Source organism: Amphiura filiformis, chromosome 10 (assembly GCF_039555335.1).
Source record: "Amphiura filiformis chromosome 10, Afil_fr2py, whole genome shotgun sequence".
Classification (NCBI taxonomy): Eukaryota; Metazoa; Echinodermata; class Ophiuroidea; order Amphilepidida; family Amphiuridae; genus Amphiura; species Amphiura filiformis.
In genome coordinates, this window is record NC_092637.1 from 5,652,555 (window position 1) to 5,672,841 (window position 20,287).

Here is a 20,287-nt window from a genome sequence, read left to right on the forward strand (position 1 = left end):
TTTATTGATTACTTAAAAGCCACTGTTTTCAGGGTTTCAAGCCAGCCCTGGCAAAAAATACCAAGGATATAAGAACATTTTGAATGAAAATTTAGGACAAATATAGGACAGCGGAAGTCATAATGCAGTTTGTATATACCTTTTCATATCATGTGAATCGGCATTGGAAATGTTCGCAAAATAATCACATGGACGTGAGCAATTTTACACACACACATAAACACTCCTCAACTGCGTGCATTGACGCAACGCACAACTTGCGTAAGTGTGTGCCCAAGAACTGCGTATGATGACCCATTTCTTAAAACTAGGTCATCACTTCGGAAAACTTCGATATGAAAAGGTCTATTATAAACCAGCAACTATTGTTATGGGGGAAAAGTCCCCAAGATAACTTTTACATGATGTTACTTTTGTTTCCTTACAAAATACTCATATTTCAAAATTTAAAGCAAATATGAAGATCACTTTCCAGAACGATGATACTACTTTTACTTTCGAAACAAAGTAAATCAAAATAAATACTCGAGAACAGTCCTAAAAATTTGCATTTTCCACTGCAGAATTGAGAAGATTAAAACATTTCCTGAATTTAGGATTAATATTGGAAAATGACATTATTGTCTTACCTTTTCGAGAAGATCTACAGATTGAGAAAAGATCTTGGTTAAGGAAAATATTATTGATAATAAACATTACTTTTATGAAAAACTTAATTTAACCCATGAGTACTATGTCAACTTAATCAACAAGAACAAGAACCTGCTGAAGAAGAGGGTTATAATTTATTGAGCCAATCAGAAGCATGATATGAATGGTAGTATGGCTGAAGAGGATTGAGTTTAAATATCTAAAAGCTGTATGTTAATTGGTCACTCAGATAAATATATCGCATTATTAACCAATCAGAGAAAGACACACAATTACACAAAACATAACTGGAGAGACAAGCAGAAATGTGGCATTTGAACCAGACAGACAGACAGACAGATACACCTACACACATACAGACAGACAGACAGGAAAGTAGGCACAGTCAAACACTGAAAAACAAAACCAGTATGATATGTCAATATTTGTCAGTTTCATTATACTTCTACAATGAGCTATTCCATTTAAAATCCACACTACCCCTGTGGAAAATTTTGAAAATATCTGCAACAGGGGGAGTATGAACTTCAAATGGAATAAACACATTAGGAAGCTCCATTTGAAACTCACCCTCCCTCAGTGGAAGATTCAGGTTGAATCTTTCTTAGAGAGTGTATGAAATTCAAATGGAGCTGCCTAATGTGTTCATTCCATTGAAATTCATACTCCCCCTGTGGAAGCTATTTCAAAAAATCTTCCACAGGGGTAGTGTGGATTTTAAATGGAATAGCCCAATCAATCTACAATAAGTTCTACATTCCATACACACTGTAGTTTCAATATCTAATCACATGATAACAAAATAAACACTAATTATTTCCTCATAACTTGCACATACTTTCCCTGCCTTAAATATTACAAAATGAATTAAAAGAGTTGACATGAGATTAGGAATTAATGTTTTCTGCTGTTTCAGTGTGCATGTTCTCATCGTTGATGGTTTGGTGGACTGTCATGTAGATGTAAGCGTGATCCTAAAAATGCCTTTCACATTGACCAAAACTAATTACAAGACCTCTTCTACATTGAGGCTGGCTTTCCTTTTAAAGGGAATTTTTATTATGACCAAACTTGATTAATACCATTATCTCACATTACACCTTGGTGATCCAGTAACACTAGGATCCACAACATGCTCAACTATCAGGGCACAGTTCTTTAACCCCAATACAGTTGCACATTCATTGAATGAACTTTGAAAATTTGAGGACACAAACTCATACTCTGCAACTTGAGGTCAAATTTTGCTATATGATTGTTTAATTGAGGCTTTTGAACTATGACATTAGGATGAGGCCATTGTGGTCCATAGTGTAACAATAACAGGAAGATTGATACAATTATGAATTTAACACAGGAAATCAGATTTGAATCTAATTTGGATCTTTGTTTGGTCCAATAACATATTGTCTTAAAAGCAGTCCAAGAAATGTTTTGCTCCAGTTGAAATTCATACACCCACTATGGAAGATATGACCAGGGTTGTAGCTACGGTGGGCGGCAGTGGGCGGTGGAGCCAACCACTCACTTCTGGAGCCCACCACTGAAGGTTTATTTTGATGCTAGAGTCCACTACTTTATAAACTGAAAAAAGCAAATGTATTTTACCAATTTTATCTTTAAAGTGTCCACTTTTGTTGAAATCTTGCTAAATCAAGCAAATTCTGAAAATTGCCGCCCGGCACTCAAATTCTGCTAGTTACAACCCTGGATATGACTTTAATCTCCTACACAAGGGGGTTTCAAATGGAGCCTGGATGATCTGAATTGGTATTCAGATAACCCCATTTGAAATTCACACTCCCTGTGTGGAAGATTAAGGTCCTGTCTTCCATAGGGGGTGTATGGATGTTAACTGGAATAACCCATTTTGGAGCAGACTACACTAAATGGGTGACTCCACCTGAAATACACCCTCCCTCAGTGGAAGATTCATGTTGAATCTTTCTCAGAGGGTGTATGAAGTTCAAATGGAGCTGCTAATGTGTTCATTCCATTTGAAATTCATACTCCCTCTGTAGAAGATATTTCCGAAATCTTCCATAGGGGTAGTGTGGATTTTAAATGGAATAGCCCGTTATCTAACAAACACTAACCAAACTTAAACAATGTCTTCCTGGTATATCTCATATGGACAAAACACACTTAACTTTATGTGATGTGGGGAAATATCCAAGACTATTATGCCATACAAAAAGCCTATAGATACAATCAAGTCAGCAGGGTATTTTAACAAAGACTTTTGTTCCTATCTTTGCTTTTCTTCCTTTCATATTTAATGCTTCAAATCACATGCACTTTTAACCAAATCAGTTACCAAGTTATTTAATATTAAATATTTTTGTAATATTCTAGTTATTATTGTTTTTTTAAATATTAATATCAATTCTAGTTCTAGATTCTAGTTATTTTTTTAAATATTAATATTAATTCTACATTCTAGTTAAGTTCTAGTGTTTAGTTTATTTTAATTCTAATTTTAATTTTAGTTTTAATTTTCAATATTAATTCTAATTCTACTTTTAGTTCTAATTCATATCAATTCTAATTCTAGATTCTAGTTATATTTTTATATATATTAATATTAATTCTAGATTCTAATTTAGTTATAATTCTAGTTTTTCATTGATTTTTGTTAGTTATTATTTTAGTTTTAATTTTCAACATTAAATCTAATTCTACTTTTAGTTCTAATTCTAGAGTTCAATTTGTTTTTGTTCTACTTTGTTTTGTTTGTTGTTGTTGTTGTTGTTGTTCTTTTCCAGAAAGGATACAATCCTGTATAAGACCACCAGTGATGTTCCCAGCGTCAGAGAATTGCAGCTGGATAAATTTACCAAATCGACTGGAGTTGTTGTTATACACTGTCTTTGCATTCCCAAATGCCTCCATGATTGGACTGTTGGAAAAAGGGGAAAAACAAAGAAAAAAACTTATGAAGATTATGAATGTTCTGGGTCATCCTGTAGTATGTAAAGGCCTACAGTCTGTCCACATAGAAGTACAAAGTAAATAGAGTTCGGAAAACGGAAGGTATGAGAATAATTATTTCAGTGCAATGCGTGTGTAAATGCTTCTTTGGCGCGCCAACTGCTGCGTGATCTGTACTTGCCAGTCGTACCACACTCTTTATGTGTCACATTTTTTAACATGCAGTGCGTGTGATGTAAAGCATCGACCCCCGATGCCACACACTTCTATGTGGACAGACTCATTCGGAAATTGTAAAAATCATCAAAATTCTGTTTTTTGCACCTTTAGTAGTAGCATAGATGGGCTAACATGTCCTGCTAGTGGTTAAGCCAAAAGCTGTATGTATTAAAGACAAAATAAGACATTTTACATCAAACTGTAATTTCTCTGCATAAGTCGAGAAATTAACTACATGTATTTGAATGGGCTTCAAGTTTTTCAATACTCCTGTTTTCCTCATTTTTTGAAAAAAAAAGTTATTTCAAAAATACCTAATTAATGACAATTTACTGACTTATCCTTCACTTTAAAGCAATTTATACAGTTTTATTTTGTGTACACTTTTGCTGTGATAACTGAATGGGCCTTTTCAACAAAGTAACAAAATATAAACACAATTCTGGGCAACCCGTTCACAGGGTTGTCTACAAACTGCACAGATATTTGGTTGATGTTTGCTTTTTTTGATAGTATTCAGAAGGATGCAGCTGCGGTTGGGTCCAAGGTGCATGGTGTAAGTGAAGTTAGAGAATAAAGGTATTGTTTTTAGTTGCTGGAGTGCATCTTTCATCTCATATAACACGGGCGACATCATTATTTTAAGTAAAACAAAGAGGCGAAGCCGAGTTGTTTTACGCCAAAAATAATGATGTCACCCGTGTTATATGAGACGATAGATGCACGACAGCGACTAAAAACAATACCTTTATTCTCATTCTTAAACACTTCAATTCAAATAAAAATATCATACAAATTTTAATCAAATTAAATCCTACATTTTGCAAGGAATTACCTAGGGCTTAAATTGGTCCAAATAGCGAGTATGCGTATCGCGTCGACACACACACGCTGTCCCGTGTGATATCGTGTCATATCACACAGGTAAAGCTGGGTAAGAACCAATAAGATTGCAGGAACGTTCTCAAGTGTTTAAGAATAACTGATAACAACATCCTCTTTTTACCATCACATGACATCACATCACATGAGCATGCTTGAGAATCACTTTACTGCGAAAGCGACCGAGTATAAATTCATCTTAGTGCTTTACACAAACCTTTCCTCTTACCTGCTTTCCAGAATAGCATCTTCTACAGATATCTCACCATGATGATGACCTTGACCCGACGCTTGACTCATTTCAGAGAGGTAGTTGAGAATAAATTTAGTACTTTCTGTTTTTCCTGCACCGCTTTCCCCACTGAAATTACATAAAAATAACAAGGAAAAAGTTAGTACTTTCTATTTTTCCTGCACCACTTACACTGCTGAAAATATTACATAAATATAACAAGGAATATATTTTGTACTTTCTGATTTTCCTGCACCGCTGAAAATATTACATAAAAATAACAAGGAATATAATTAGTATTTGATGTTTTTTCCTGAATTGGCCTATTCCAGTTGAAATACATAAACCCCCTATGGAAGGCATGACCTTAATCTCACACACAGGGGGTGTAGATTTAAAATGGCATCCCCATTCAGGTAACTCCATTTGAAATTCACACTCCCTGCGTGGACAATTTAAGTCACATCTTCCAACAGGGGGGTGTGTGAATTTCAACTGGAATAGGCCAATGTTTTACTTGCTTTTACGGCGGAAAATATATGTGCTAGCAGCCCTTTCATATTTTAAGGCATTTGGCCCAAGGGCCTGTCTTATTTCGAGGCCTGTACATACCTGATCAGCACACACTGTGGTTCATTTCTCTTCCACATTGAGTAGTATGTATCATTAGCTATAGCATATATATGCGGTGGCAGGTCTCCTATATGTGCCAGGGGCTCTTGCATATTTTAGGGCATTTGGCCCGAGGGCCTGTCTTATTTCGAGGCCTGTACATACCTGATCAGCACACATTGTGGTTCATTCCTCTTCCACATTGAGTAGTATGTATCATTAGCTATAGCATATATATGCGGTGGCAGGTCTCCTATATGTGCCAGGGGCCCTTGCATATTTTAGGGCATTTGGCCTGAGGGCCTGTCTTATTTCGAGGCCTGTACATACCTGATCAGCACACACTGTGGTTCATTCCTCTTCCACATTGAGTAGTACGTATCATTAGCTATAGCATATATATGCGGTGGCAGGTCTCCTATATGTGCCAGGGGCCCTTGCATATTTTAGGGCATTTGGCCCGGGGGCCTGCCTTATTTCGAGGCCTGTACATACCTGATCAGCACACACTGTGGTTCATTCCTCTTCCACATTGATTAGTACGTATCACTAGCTATAGCATATATATGCGGTGGCAGGTCTCCTATATGTGCCAGGGGGCCCTTGCATATTTTAGGGCATTTGGCCCAAGGGCCTGTCTTATTTCGAGGCCTGTACATACCTGATCAGCACACACTGTGGTTCATTCCTCTTCCACATTGATTAGTACGTATCACTAGCTATAGCATATATATGCGGTGGCAGGTCTCATATATGTGCCAGGGGGCCCTTGCATATTTTAGGGCATTTGGCCCGGGGGCCTGTCTTATTTCGAGGCCTGTACATACCTGATCAGCACACACTGTGGTTCATTCCTCTTCCACATTGATTAGTACGTATCACTAGCTATAGCATATATATGCGGTGGCAGGTCTCCTATATGTGCCAGGGGGCCCTTGCATATTTTAGGGCATTTGGCCCGGGGGCCTGTCTTATTTCGAGGCCTGTACATACCTGATCAGCACACACTGTGGTTCATTCCTCTTCCACATTGATTAGCACGTATCACTAGCTATAGCATATATATGCGGTGGCAGGTCTCATATATGTGCCAGGGGCCCTTGCATATTTTAGGGCATTTGGCCCGGGGGCCTGTCTTATTTCGAGGCCTGTACATACCTGATCAGCACACACTGTGGTTCATTCCTCTTCCACATTGATTAGTACGTATCACTAGCTATAGCATATATATGCGTGGCAGGTCTCCTATATGTGCCAGGGGGCCCTTGCATATTTTAGGGCATTTGGCCGGGGCCTGTCTTATTTCGAGGCCTGTACATACCTGATCAGCACACACTGTGGTTCATTCCTCTTCCACATTGATTAGTACGTATCACTAGCTATAGCATATATATGCGGTGGCAGGTCTCCTATATGTGCCAGGGGGCCCTTGCATATTTTAGGGCATTTGGCCCGGGGGCCTGCCTTATTTCGAGGCCTGTACATACCTGATCAGCACACACTGTGGTTCATTCCTCTTCCACATTGATTAGTACGTATCACTAGCTATAGCATATATATGCGGTGGCAGGTCTCCTATATGTGCCAGGGGCCCTTGCATATTTTAGGGCATTTGGCCTGAGGGCCTGTCTTATTTCGAGGCCTGTACATACCTGATCAGCACACACTGCGGTTCATTCCTCTTCCACATTGAGTAGTACGTATCATTAGCTATAGCATATATATGCGGCGGCAGGTCTCCTATATGTTGCTTGTTGTATCTCTCCATAACAGCCTTGTCATATATACCTGGAATGCTTTTGTACGGGTTAACAGCAGCCAAGATGGAACCGATATATGTCTGAAAAAAAATACAAAAAATTCAATGTAACATTTTCATATCCCTCAATTATATCAGGGAGGGCCAATACATTTCAAAGACCTGTGTTTGAGGGCCAAATACACCTTACTTTGCTATGTTTACTGTGCATTTTAAAGCTGCTCAACCACATATTGGTCAGCACTCATACTCAGCAGGCTGGAAATTCACAATTTGTGTGTGGAAGATTAAAGTCATGTCTTCCATTTGGGTGTAGGGAGTCCAACTGGCATAGCCCATTATGTAGTATCAAGCTTGAAGAGGTATCCCCACCAGAGCAGTTCTGGGAAAAACCAAACCTGCCTGGTTATCAAATTATTCAGTGACAAGGTTATATCTAAATTTGACAGGTGCTAATTGACACAATAACATTAAAACATCAATTAGCCCATGTGAAATTCAGAGATTACCTTGCCACTGATTAATTTGATAACCAGGCAGGCTTGGTTCACAACAGCAAAACTGCTCTGACAGGGCTTCCTTTTTATGAATTCACTGTGATTTGTGGGAAATAGTTTCTTTATGTTTTGGGAACTTACTGGATATTCAAGATTACAGATCATATTTAGTCTACATGTAAAGTTATAGTATATACAACATCATACTAAGCTGGATGAAATTAGTTATAACAGGACTCAAATACTACAAATGGTATTAGCACCCATGTCAACCTTTTACTTCTTTGAAATATGGTAGTCTGCATTCCCAACCCTTTTTCCCATTCTTTGGTTTATCACCCCACAATATTAATACTTACATAAATTTGGTCATTTTCATATCTTAACTTCAAGTTCTTCAGGATACTTTCATCATTCAGTTCTGTCAGTTTGGCCATATCCTCCAGGCCTACAGCCTGGGAGTGATGGTCTGCCATGGCGATGGGGTTAAAGGTCAAGGGTTACTGTGTCAAATAGCAAGAGATGCTTGTGGTCTCTAGCTTTTCCTCCTGTTGTTTCACATCCTGCAAAGATACAATAAAAGACAAAGTGTGTGTTTAGAAATGTGAATGTGTAAAATAACTGAAATTGAATCTGAAACAAAATAAGAATCCACAACATGCTCAACTATCAGGGGCAGTTCTTTAACCCCAATACATATTTGTATATTCATTGAATGAACTTTGAAAATTTGGGTACAAAAACTCATACTCTGCAACTTGAGGTCAAATTTTGCACTATCCCACAATTTTTGCACTATGATTGTTAATTGAGGTTAGAGAAACTATGTCATTGGGATGAGGTCATTGTGGTCAAAAGTGCAATGTATTGATTCGTGATAGTCACAAATATCTCATACAACTATACAAGGTACATGTAGTCTTTGTCAAAGAATACTCGTGATTGAGGGGGGACGACGAGCAGCGAAGCCGTGACATCGAGCCGTAAAGCGGCGAGTAGTTTGAATTAGCCCCTCAAATAGCGAGCAAAGTGAGCAGCGAGCATAGCATTTCTACTATGGTTTCCAAGAGTGTGTCGTTCCCAGTAGTTTCTCTCCCTATGGGTAATATAGGTACATGGTCTGTAGCACACTTTGTATACATACAAGGTGAACAGTTGGTATAAACAGTTTTATTTTAGTCACAGAAGACCTCTCCAGAAGGAAGTTTTCTGACAAAATACTGTACTGGGAAAATACCAACTGATTGACTATCTGTACAACAAATTTTTACCAGAACCTATTTGACTACCCACATGACACATGAATACAGTAGAAGCTGATATTAAACTGAAGCATGAGAAGAAACTACTTAGTGAAATATCAATGTGCCTTTTTGATGTCAATAATAGTTGTTAGGCAAGGCATTATATATTCTCCCCGGGTATTCTCAAACCGGGTGGAGGATTCCGCAACATACTGTTAAATTTAATTTGCCACAAAAGCAAAATGGTGCTTACCCTGATTACCACTGATGAATGTTACATGATCATTCAAGATATTTATGACCATACAGCGCAACACAGCATCTAATCTAAAACCCGGTCAAGAACAATGTTCAGAGCCTAGCTCTCATAGAAAATTCACAGTAGACATTCAGACAGTCATACAATTCTTGTGGATTGACATGCTCGAGAATTCTGATTCCCAAGTTAATCCCCGACTGCGCGTCCACACAATTCCATTGAAAACTGGAATATCTTTCCATTGAAAACTGGAATATCTTGAGTTTTGAGAAATGATGTCAGCTTTTTGGATTTACAACCGAAAGCTTTAATATGATTTAAAATTGATGTTTAATAACGAGCAACTGATCTGGTGGCACGCCAAATCGAATCATATGAAGATATAATTAAACCAAAGTCATAGGTTAAGAGCATTCAAGGACCACTTGAGGATCTCTCCGAGAAATCGCAAAATCCCTGGGGTCTCCCCGTCTCCCCGTCAGTCCGAAACACCGTCACAGGGTGCACCCAAATCCCCTAAATTTCTGGAGGATAAAATTGGGGGTAAATTGGGGACAAACTTATGAATTGCAATCCTCACAAAATTAAATTTCACACCGCAGATTCCCCAAGTTTCTGCTTGAGAACCATGTTACCTTTGAGCAAACGCCCTCCGTGAGGACATGCCTTCCGATACACAGATGCCAGACTGACATAATTTGGAATTCAATTTAGTCGCCTTCATGTAGCTTGCCACTATAGGAATAAGTTATTTCTCACCCACCATGTTTCTCTGTTGCACTTTGTTGAATTTAATTAAGAATGTACATGTCTTGCTATCTATTAAATTGGCTGTGCATTTGTATTCCTTACACAATGCATTGCTTCTGAGCAGACACATCCGAAACATTAGAAACCACAAAATAAAATATTTACAGAGGGGGGAAGGAGCTGCTGATAGTGAGACCCAGGGGAAATGAAAAACATTGGCTAAAAGTAGCAATTTTTGCCCCCCCCCCCCCTGGAAATTTTAACTGGGTAGGATGTGTGGGTGGGGGAAATAACCCACATATTTGGAACAAATTACAAATTTTCATGGCAAATGTACACAAAATCTGATCAAGACTAAAACAGTGACCAAAACCTGCATCAGACCATAGACTCTGTCTATGATCAGACCCGTTGATGTTCCACCCGGACCCGGGACCCGGACATGAATTCTACCCAAGGGTCATTAATGAATGTTTACAGACCTTGCTGGAAACAATGGTTTACCTACATTTTGCCTTTAAAAATCCCAGATAATCACTTAAATTTGAATACTGAAATGAAAACCACCCTGTAAAACATCACTTGTTTCAACTAAATAAAAATATTATTTTGAATATGATCTAGTAGATATGATGATTCTGAATACCTGTATCAACAGTGTAAAATCTAAAGAAAAACAAGATTGAGCCATCTATAAGTGATCAAAAAACTATCACTTGTTTCAACTAAATGAAAATATTATTTTGAATATGATATGATAGATGTGATGACTCTGAATACCTGTATCAACAGTGTAAAACTAAACAAAAACAAGATTGAGTAATCTATAAGTGATCAATAAGCCAATTTTATACCATTTTAAAACAAACAAAATCACCATGTAGTACCACTTCAATTAACTTGCAACATGATTTAAGTGATGACATATCTAAAAATTTCAAATATTGTAAACATAGCTTTGCTAAAATGCTATTGCATGGGTTCTACAAGCACCATGAGTCAGATACTTCAATCAAAGAAACCACTTAAGTTACAATCTTCAGTAAACAATATTTGAAGCCATTGAATTAATAGTCTTTGTCAAAGACTACTCACGATTGAGGGGGGATGCACCGCGAGTCATGATTGAGGGGGATGAGCGTGGAAGCCGCAAGTGGAGCGCTGTTGGCGCAAAGGGCCAATTGTGAGATATTCTGTACCAAATATTTTGTCCAACTGCACCACCAAGTGATGTACGTGAGCCGATTTGATCACAAATATATCATGTCTATTCCATAAAACATGTATAGTTTGATCAGCTCGTAATCGGCGGGCCTTATAACATCGCGGATTAATATCAAAATATATTATTTTGAGAATATTTTGTGACATATCGCTAGAAGCATCACGAATTATTAATTCAAGTGCTATATTTTGTCTACTTTCTTTAACACACAAAATTAGCGTGGGTCTACTTTTCGGCGTAGTGGTAAAAGCCTAACATTTGCCGCCAATTACGAGCTGATCAAACTATAGGGCCTAAAATAGACCCTGCTCTGAGGGTATTGTTTGCTATCATATGTCTACTGATACCATGCTGAATTTGACAGCCTTCTTGTGTGATAAGAAAAAAATGGAAGTAATAAAAGTATGGACATACTTTTATTCTATCTTCATTTTGATGTCCGGAATTTCATACACTTCCTGAAAAGTTACATATTTGTTATCTTGCTGACAGTGATACATTATGCCTACATAAAGTAATCATTGTTACAAAACTTCCCCTCCCATTGTATAAACTTTGTAAATTAAAACTGATATTGTCATATTCAAAGATGAAATTAGAAACTTTCGCTGTTTTGCAAGTAATTATCAATGTTGTTATTGTGTGGTTTTGCTTTCAGTTTTTAGCCAGCTAACTCAGGAGCCTAAACACTATAGCCACCTCAGAGGTAACTTAGTGTTAGTGCCCGTCTGAACACGTATCGTGATAATGCTTAACAAAAGATTTACCACAGAGCTTTCGATCATAGAAAGCTATAGAAGGATCTTTATCAAAGGCAGAATATTTCCACCTACACCAGAACAACAAATCCATTCAAGACATTCCTCCTCCGTATTTTTGTCATCCATGGTGTTGTCTTTTTTAAAGACAGTTCTTGTTTCTTCTGCTTCTCTCTTTTCCTCTCCTCCCATTCTCCTTTTTCTTTGAAGTTTCTCCTTCCTCTCCATCTTCTTATTCCTTCTCTTCCCTATGTTTTTGTAGTCAATGACACACAACCCACCTCCAAACTCAACTCAGAAAGCTTAACCACTCACACAGGGACAGTAGCGTAGCCAGGGGAGGGCCTGGGGGGCAGAGTGCCCCCTGACAAAAAATGAAAGAAAAAGAGCCCTTTAACAAAAAATGAAAGAGAAAATCAGGAGGGCAAAGGAAAAGAAAAAGGGCAAGGAGCCCCTTTTCTAGCAAAATTCAGGGCCAAAATAGTGTAAAATACAACAAATTTCCAGCTCACGCCACAAGCACATTGTAACAATAAAGCCCTTTTTAGCCGGATAATGGGCGAAAATAGTGTAAAATACCGGTTTTTTTGCGCTACGCGCGCACATCATCCCAATAAGGCCCTGTTCGGGAAGCTCGAAGACATACAGTCTCTATGTATTGTATGATTGATTTTTTGTCTGTGCCCCCAAAATTTTATTTTGCCCCCCCTGACCAAGAAAGCTGGCTACGCCCTGCACAGGGACCCACTGCGCTCTGAAGGAGTATTGGTAGAAATACTGTACAAGTGGTAATTTTCGTGAGGGTTTTATTGTCACAAATTTTGTGATTAGAGCTCCATCCGCAAAAATAACACCCCACGAATATATGCAATAATGGATTACAAGTATAGGGAAGGACTGGGCAATCACAAAAATAACATTCGCAAAAATGTGTCTCTCACCAAAATGTGTCTCTCACTCCAAGTCTAATCGCGAAAATAACTGTACGCAGAAATGACCACTATACAGTACTATATCATGTATAACTCGTAAATTTATGTTGAGAAAGCTATCTACTTCACAGCATTAGTTTATGTAACTCGGAATTAGTTTTAATTTATTCGGTTTTGCTAACTAAATGTATCAATAAAGTCCCAACTTACGCTCACTCACGCAAAGCGTGCGTCAGTCATGCAACACACTAATAATGTATACGCCATTCTATATACATGTAACTCCACAATGTAATGCGCCCGGGTTATGCGTCTCACCTGTTATGAGCTAATCAAAGTATAGCAAAGGACTGTGACAAGTGACAATTGCTCAACAAGTCTTGCTCAACAAATCTTTCTGTATCATGCCAATTGTCTTGCCCTGTTCATTTCCTGATCTGTTGGCCTATCTCTCTGTTTAGACAATGCTATATACGCTTCAAAGTGCATACTGGTACTACCAGGTATAAATTGGTAAAAAAGTCACGAAGCCACAACCATTAGAGTTGAAGGCGACAAACAGGAAATGAATGGCCATGCAATTGATTAGTGAAATCACAGACTATTACAGAATCACTATTAGGGACCATTCAGAAACACTTGTAACAAGGGGGCCTGATGCAAAAAGAAAAATTCACATATTTTTTTCAGGGCCCCCTTTTGGACCGAAATTATTTTCAGGACCCCCCTTTTTGCCATGAAAAATGAACATCAACCCCATAGAAAATAGTGTAAACTCATGTTCTACGAGAGGAAAATTAAGGTGATATTTCCAAAGGCCCCCCTTCAGAGGGATACAAATTTTGAGGGCCTCCCCTTTGCATCAGACCCCCATTACAAATGTTTGTGAACGATCCCTTACCATGATTACAAGCTTGTATAATTAACCTTTACTCTAGTTTCCGATCAATAACTTCTTTTTTTTCAAATCAAATATGATTTTGAACAAATCATCCGATTTACCACATCAGTTAGTTTTAATTACAGTGAACTTTAGATCACACATGAGAACAAACATTATACATACTTGTGGTATAATAAGAGTGCACCTGATTGGTCAAGAGCTCATTCTAAACAACAATTATGCCCTGCTGCTAATATAGCACAACAATAATGCTTGCCGGCAAAGCAGTCTGAAAATCACCTTTCTAAAAGAATGTTACATTTATTTTGTTGGTTTAGTTTGTTTCTTTACAGTGTGAAATAGAATGAAGGTACCAGTTATGTTCACCCCTGACATATCCTCAACAAATACGTTGAGATATGTCATTGGAACCAGCAGCATCTTTTAACCCAGAATTTCTAAATTCCTCATTTGTTAAAATTGTTCAAGAAATAAAGACAAGATGATCCAAAAACCCAAGGAAGACATAAAATTCAAATGGAAAAGTTACAGTTTGCTTCATTGCATGCCCTATTGATTTTTACATAAAGCGTTCTCGAACAAGAGAACTAGCGCTGTGCTTACATTGATCACAGATCCTGGAAATAAATAGCACATTAAAACTAGCATCGTGCTTTCATGAAAGTGCAGCTATTGATTTTGTTCTTTACTTTAGGTTTTAGATCACCGTTTCTCTAATTCTCAACAAATATCAATGAAGTCTTAAAAATCAGAGTTAAAGAGTACAGGTATTGGCTGTTTGTTTTGATTTTGACATTTGTCTTTGTTTAGGATATACATGTACAACATGAATATAACTGGTACCTTAATTCTTTTGCATACTGTACTTACTTATGTATTTTGTATGTATTTATATATTATTTTGATGAACAGCAATCCTTGGATGTTTGTGTATGATTAGATCTGGATTGGATCCCTCTCAAATTTAAATATAATAAAACAGGGGATCAAAAGTTAAATTTATGGGAAAACATGTTGCCAAAAAGAAAAAGGAAATTAAAAGCATGAGAAATTGGGCAACATGTTAAACTTACTAAAACAGGCTGGCTGGCAAGTAAATTTTGAGGAAAAAACAACTGAATTCACATTAAATCCTGAAAATACTTATAGAACTGCAGTCTGTATCACAACATATTAATCAAATCTTTTCAAAGTTTACTAAAATAGCCCTGATATTCTAATCTTTTAAAGGGAAACTAGAGGCAAATGGTGGTCATAGACCACAAACCTAGCTGGGGCATGTTGGTGTTGTGGAGGTATCTGACCCCTGCAAAATGTTCCAAAAATGTTCCCCTGTGATGAGGTTTGTTGTCACCGAGTTTTGAGTCCTGTACTCCTCACAGATGTCCAGAAAATGCAATTCTAAGATTTGACCCAGATGACCTTTGACCAGACACCTGCAAGATGTTCCATAATTCACCCCTGGTCATGAGTTGTCACCGAGTTTGAGCCCTGTACCTCTTACAGATGTCCAGATAACGCATAACGCAATTCTAAGATTTGCCCCAGAATGATGTCTTTTGAGCTGACTCGTGCAAAATGTTCCAATATGTTCCCCAGGTCATGAGGTTGTCACCGAGATTGAGCCCGCACTCCTCACAGATGTCCAGATATTGAAATTCGAAGATTTGACCCCAGCTGACCTTTGACCTGATCCATGCAAAATATTCCAAAATGTTACTCTTCTCATCAAGTTTATTGTCACTGAGTTTGAGCTCCGTACCCCCTACATATTGCCAGAAAATGCAGCAATTCTAAGATTTGACATGACCCCTGCAAAATGTTCCCCTGGTTGTGAGGTTTGTTGTCACTGAGTTTGAGCCCCATAAATACCCCTTAGGGGGCTATTATTTTCTTTGGAAGGAGGATCCCAAATATACAGGGGGTCATAAATTTTAGGAAAGAAAAATACGGGCAGGGTATAATACTTTTGATGACCAAAATGTAGGGAGTCACAAGATGACCACAGATAGTGTGTTTATTTTATTCAAAACTAGCGGGAGCTATCTATCTATCTTTACTAATAAAATAATAAGCGGTCTCTCTCTGTCTGTCTGTCTGTCTATCTGTCTGTCCGGCTATGCGTTTCGCCGTGCTTCGACGCATCAAGCCGACATTTCGGATATGGATAGGTAACGGGAAAAGCATGTTGACCGGGTGGTTTTCGAAGGGCCCTCTCGAGGTCAAAGGTCATCTAGGGGGGAAAATACCCCAACTGGATAGCAAAAACAGCAGCAAGTGGATACAAATATGTGTACTGGGCAGCTCTGGACATGTTTCATCCAGCCCATCCAGCCTTTGGCTATCTGCCCAATTTGAAATGCACTGTAATGTCTACCCAGAATGCATTGCTGCAACATAATAAGCGGTCTCTCTCTATCTGTCTGTCCGGCTATGCGTTTAGAAGCGGTTCAACGATCGCGCTGAAATTTCGGATATAGATAGGTATTGGAAAAAGCATGTTGGCCATGTGGTTTTGAAGGTCATCGGAGGTCAAGGTCAAAGGTCAAAATTTCAAACTTTGTCCGATCGGGCCCAAACTTGGTGGGTGGGATCCTTGATAGGAGGGGAATATAATGCGCGAAATAAAATCAAGGTCAACCAAGGTCAAAGGTCATTACGGAGAGGTCAAACTTCAAACTTTGTCCGATCGGGCTCAAACTTGGTGGGTCGAAACCTTCAGTATGAGGGGAGCATGAAAACATTATATGGAGGTCATCCGAGGTCAAAGGTCATGAATTTCAAACTTTGTCCTATCGGGCTCATACTTGGTGGGTGCAATCCTTGATACGAGGGGAATATATGCGCAAAACAAAATTGAGGTAAACCGAGGTCAAAGGTCATGTAGGGGCTAAATTTAAACTTTGCCCTATTGGGCTTAAACTTGATAGGTGGAATTCTTCAGTATGACTGAGGGGAGCATGAAAAAAAATTGCACCAAGGTCATCCGAGTTCAAAGGTCATCTGGGGTCAAACAGTATCGCTATCATGCCAGTGCTCTCACAGCATCTGGGCTCTCACAGCCGCAGGTGCACTAGTACTACTAAAATAATAGCCGTTGTCTGTCTGTGTGTGCGTGTGTGTGTCTGTCCGGCTATGCGTTCCGGCGCGCTTGACGATCGTTCGATATTTCACACATAGATGGGTATCGGGCGTGCGCTGTTTACCGGGTGGTTTTGAAGGTCATCGGAGGTCAAGGTCAAAGGTCATAGGGGAAAAAGGCCCCGCATGGATCAAAGGTCAAAATTTCAAACTTTGTCCGATCGGGCCCAAACTTGGCAGGTGGGGTCCTTGATACGAGGGAATATATGCCCAAAATAAAATCGAGGTCAACCGAGGTCAAAGGTCATTACGGAGGGGTCAAATTTCAAACTTTGTCCGATCAGGCTCAAATTTGGTGGGTGGGATCCTTGATACGAGGGGATATATGCCCAAAATAAAATCGAGGTCAACCGAGGTCAAAGGTCATTACGGAGGGGTCAAATTGCAAACTTTGTCCGATCTGGCTCAAACTTGGTGGATGGAATCCTTCGTATGAGAGAAGCATGAAAAACATTATATGGAGGTCATCTGAGGTCAAAGGTCATGGATTTCAAACTTTGTCCTATCGGGCTCAAACTTGGTGGGTGGAATCCTTGATATGAGGGGAATATATGTGCGAAACAAAATTGAGGTCAGCCGAGGTCAAAGGTCATCTAGGGGCTAAATTTAAATTTTGCCCTATTGTGCTTAGACTTGATATGATCGAGCATGAAAAATTACATCGAGGTCATCCCAGTTCAAAGGTCAGCTGGGGTCAAAAGTGTGTCTCTCATGCAGATGGTGCCCTAATAGCTACATGGCCATTACAGCTGCAGGTGCACTAATAGCCGTTGTCTGTCTGTGTGTGTGTCTGTCTGTGTGTGTGTCTGTCCAGCTATGCGTTCCGCCGCACTTCGACGCATCGTCCCGATATTGCACACGTAGATGGGTACCGGGCGGGCGCTGTTTACCAGGTAGTTTCGAAGGTCATCGGAGGTCAAGGTCAAAGGTCAAAATTTCAAACTTTGTCCAATCGGGCCCAAACTTGGTGGGTGGGATCCTTGATATGAGGGGAATATATGCCCAAAATAAAATCGAGGTCGACTGAGGTCAAAGGTCATTACGGAGGAGGTCAAATTTCAAACTTGGTCAGATCGGGCTCAAACTTGGTGGGTCGAAACCTTCGTATGAGGGGAGCATGAAAAACATTATATGGAGGTCATCCGAGGTCAAAGGTCAAAGGTCATGGATTTCAAACTTTGTCCTATCGGCCTCAAACTTGGTGGGTGGAATCCTTGATACGAGGGGAATATATGCATAAAACAAAATTGAGGTCAAAGGTCATGTAGGGGCTAAATTTAAACTTTGCCCTATTGGGCTTAAACTTGATAGGTGGAATCCTTCGTATGAGGGGAGCATGAAAAAAATTACACCGAGGTCTTAGGTCATCAAACAGTATCGCTATCATGCCAGTGCTCTCACAGCATCAGGGCTCTCACAGCTGCAGGTGCACTAGTAGAGTAAACAGGAGCAGTTAGTAAACGGGAGTGGTTAATAAAGATGTTGAACGGTGATGATAAACATATTGTGTCTTGGACTAAAACATGAATAGAAATTATTATTATTACCCAGGTATAATTCTGGTTTACCCTGTGCACCCTGTGTTTTAGGGTTTGGTTAGGGGGATGTCATTTTCTTCGTCGGGGGGTCGGTGACCGGAGTAAAAATTTTATGACCCTCCTATTATGGGCACAATTTTTTTAGACCCCCCTATGTTGGGTCGAAAATTTTATGACCCCACCCACTTCCACCTACACAGACTCAAGACAAATTATTCATTGCCGGAACAAAGGCGAGGAGCGCATCAAAACTTTTAGAGCAAAGAAAGTGTGTGGAGTGCGTTAAAATTTAATTGTGTGTGTAAAGAAGGCGCGATATAGACGAATCCAAGTAGCCAAGTCATGGTCAGGATTTGGTCGGACATCTTTGGGTAGCCGCTAGCACCAACCTGGTGCTTTGAGCGTCCAAGGGTGCACATAAAAGCCGCCTAACACCTATAGAAGATGCAAGGACGAGGAGGGTTAATAGAATAATAGCTAATAATATATATTATGGAGATAATTCCGCAGGTAATCCCGTCGCATCTATTCATACATATAGCCCTTTTGTTCGCAAGTACATCAATGCATAGATACCGCGTGTATTAATCCGATTATTATGTCACTTCAACAGCGAATAGACCATGCTGTGTGTTTTGTCGAAGGAACTGTATTGTGTTATTCTTTTGTCTGCCTGTGTTTTCATGAAGGTGTAAAACGGGTGATGGAATGCAGTTTAAAATTTCCGCCAAGGCGAATCATTTCACATTTTGAGTGCATTGTAGCCGACGGCTACCCAACTAAAGGCTGCTAGTCAGGTGTAGGAATGCATGTATTTGGATTCGTATATATGCGCAAAATATCTGCATTATATAATGAAAGATTGTGTGCAAGAATACATGCACAGCGCGAAAAGTTTGAGTCACCAGCCCTTAATAATTCTATACCCCTATTTTGGGTGTTGAAAATTATAACCCCCTATAATTGGTCTAAAATTCTATGACCCCCACTCCCCAGTATATTCATGACCCCCTTCCAAAGAAAATGACAGCCCCTTATAATTTAAATCTAAATTAGGGTTAGGCTTAGGGTTAGGTTTATAAACGGTGAGGATTAGGGTTAGGGTTATAATTGGGGTTGCTTAGGTTAGGGTTATACTTGTGCGCAGGGGTCTACCAGAATTATTCCAATACCCATGAATAGTCCTGTAACTATCACTAAATAGAATTAAATTAATTAAACTATGATCAGTCTTACCTTGTTAGTACTAGCTAGTATTTCTCATTCAAGATCACCATGATTACAGAAAACAGCAAATGGGTGATAACCATGATAACAATAAAATGTACTGGTACCATTAACTCACAGATTATAAACATTTATCCACAGATTATAGAAGGAATTTTATCATACCACGATGCACTGACCAATTTTCATCTAACACTGAAACCTTTTAGAAATGCAGTTTTAACTTGTTGTAGGGCATAAGGTTGTGCAATAAAAATTATTTACAATATTACTTGTATACCCTGACCTATTGACCCCTTAAACAGCTCAAATGTTACAGTCCATGACATATATACTACATCAAATGTAATGTGGCACCACAATAGTGCTGCCGCGCACGCACAGTATAATACCCAGTGGACTCGGGAGGTATCATGAAGGGTTCCTGCCCTTCTTTTACAGTTACCAATTACTAGACTTTTAAAGGCTTTTATACTATTTTCCCCAACTTCATAAACAAACAAAAAAGGTTGGGAAAACAAATGAA

The 20,287-nt window shown here is 39.0% G+C and overlaps 1 protein-coding gene across 1 annotated transcript in view; it reads right to left on the bottom strand.

The window, feature by feature from the left end:
- LOC140162437 (unconventional myosin-X-like) overlaps positions 1-20,287 on the bottom strand; it is a 152,124-nt gene that overhangs the window by 84,896 nt on the left and 46,941 nt on the right. The window contains exons 2-6 of the mRNA XM_072185673.1: positions 8,143-8,346; positions 7,180-7,367; positions 4,913-5,044; positions 3,426-3,550; positions 630-643 (exon numbers count right to left, since the gene is read on the bottom strand). Coding sequence (XP_072041774.1) covers positions 630-643; positions 3,426-3,550; positions 4,913-5,044; positions 7,180-7,367; positions 8,143-8,259 — 576 coding nt within the window. The 5' untranslated portion in view covers positions 8,260-8,346. The remainder of the gene's footprint in view (positions 1-629; positions 644-3,425; positions 3,551-4,912; positions 5,045-7,179; positions 7,368-8,142; positions 8,347-20,287) is intronic.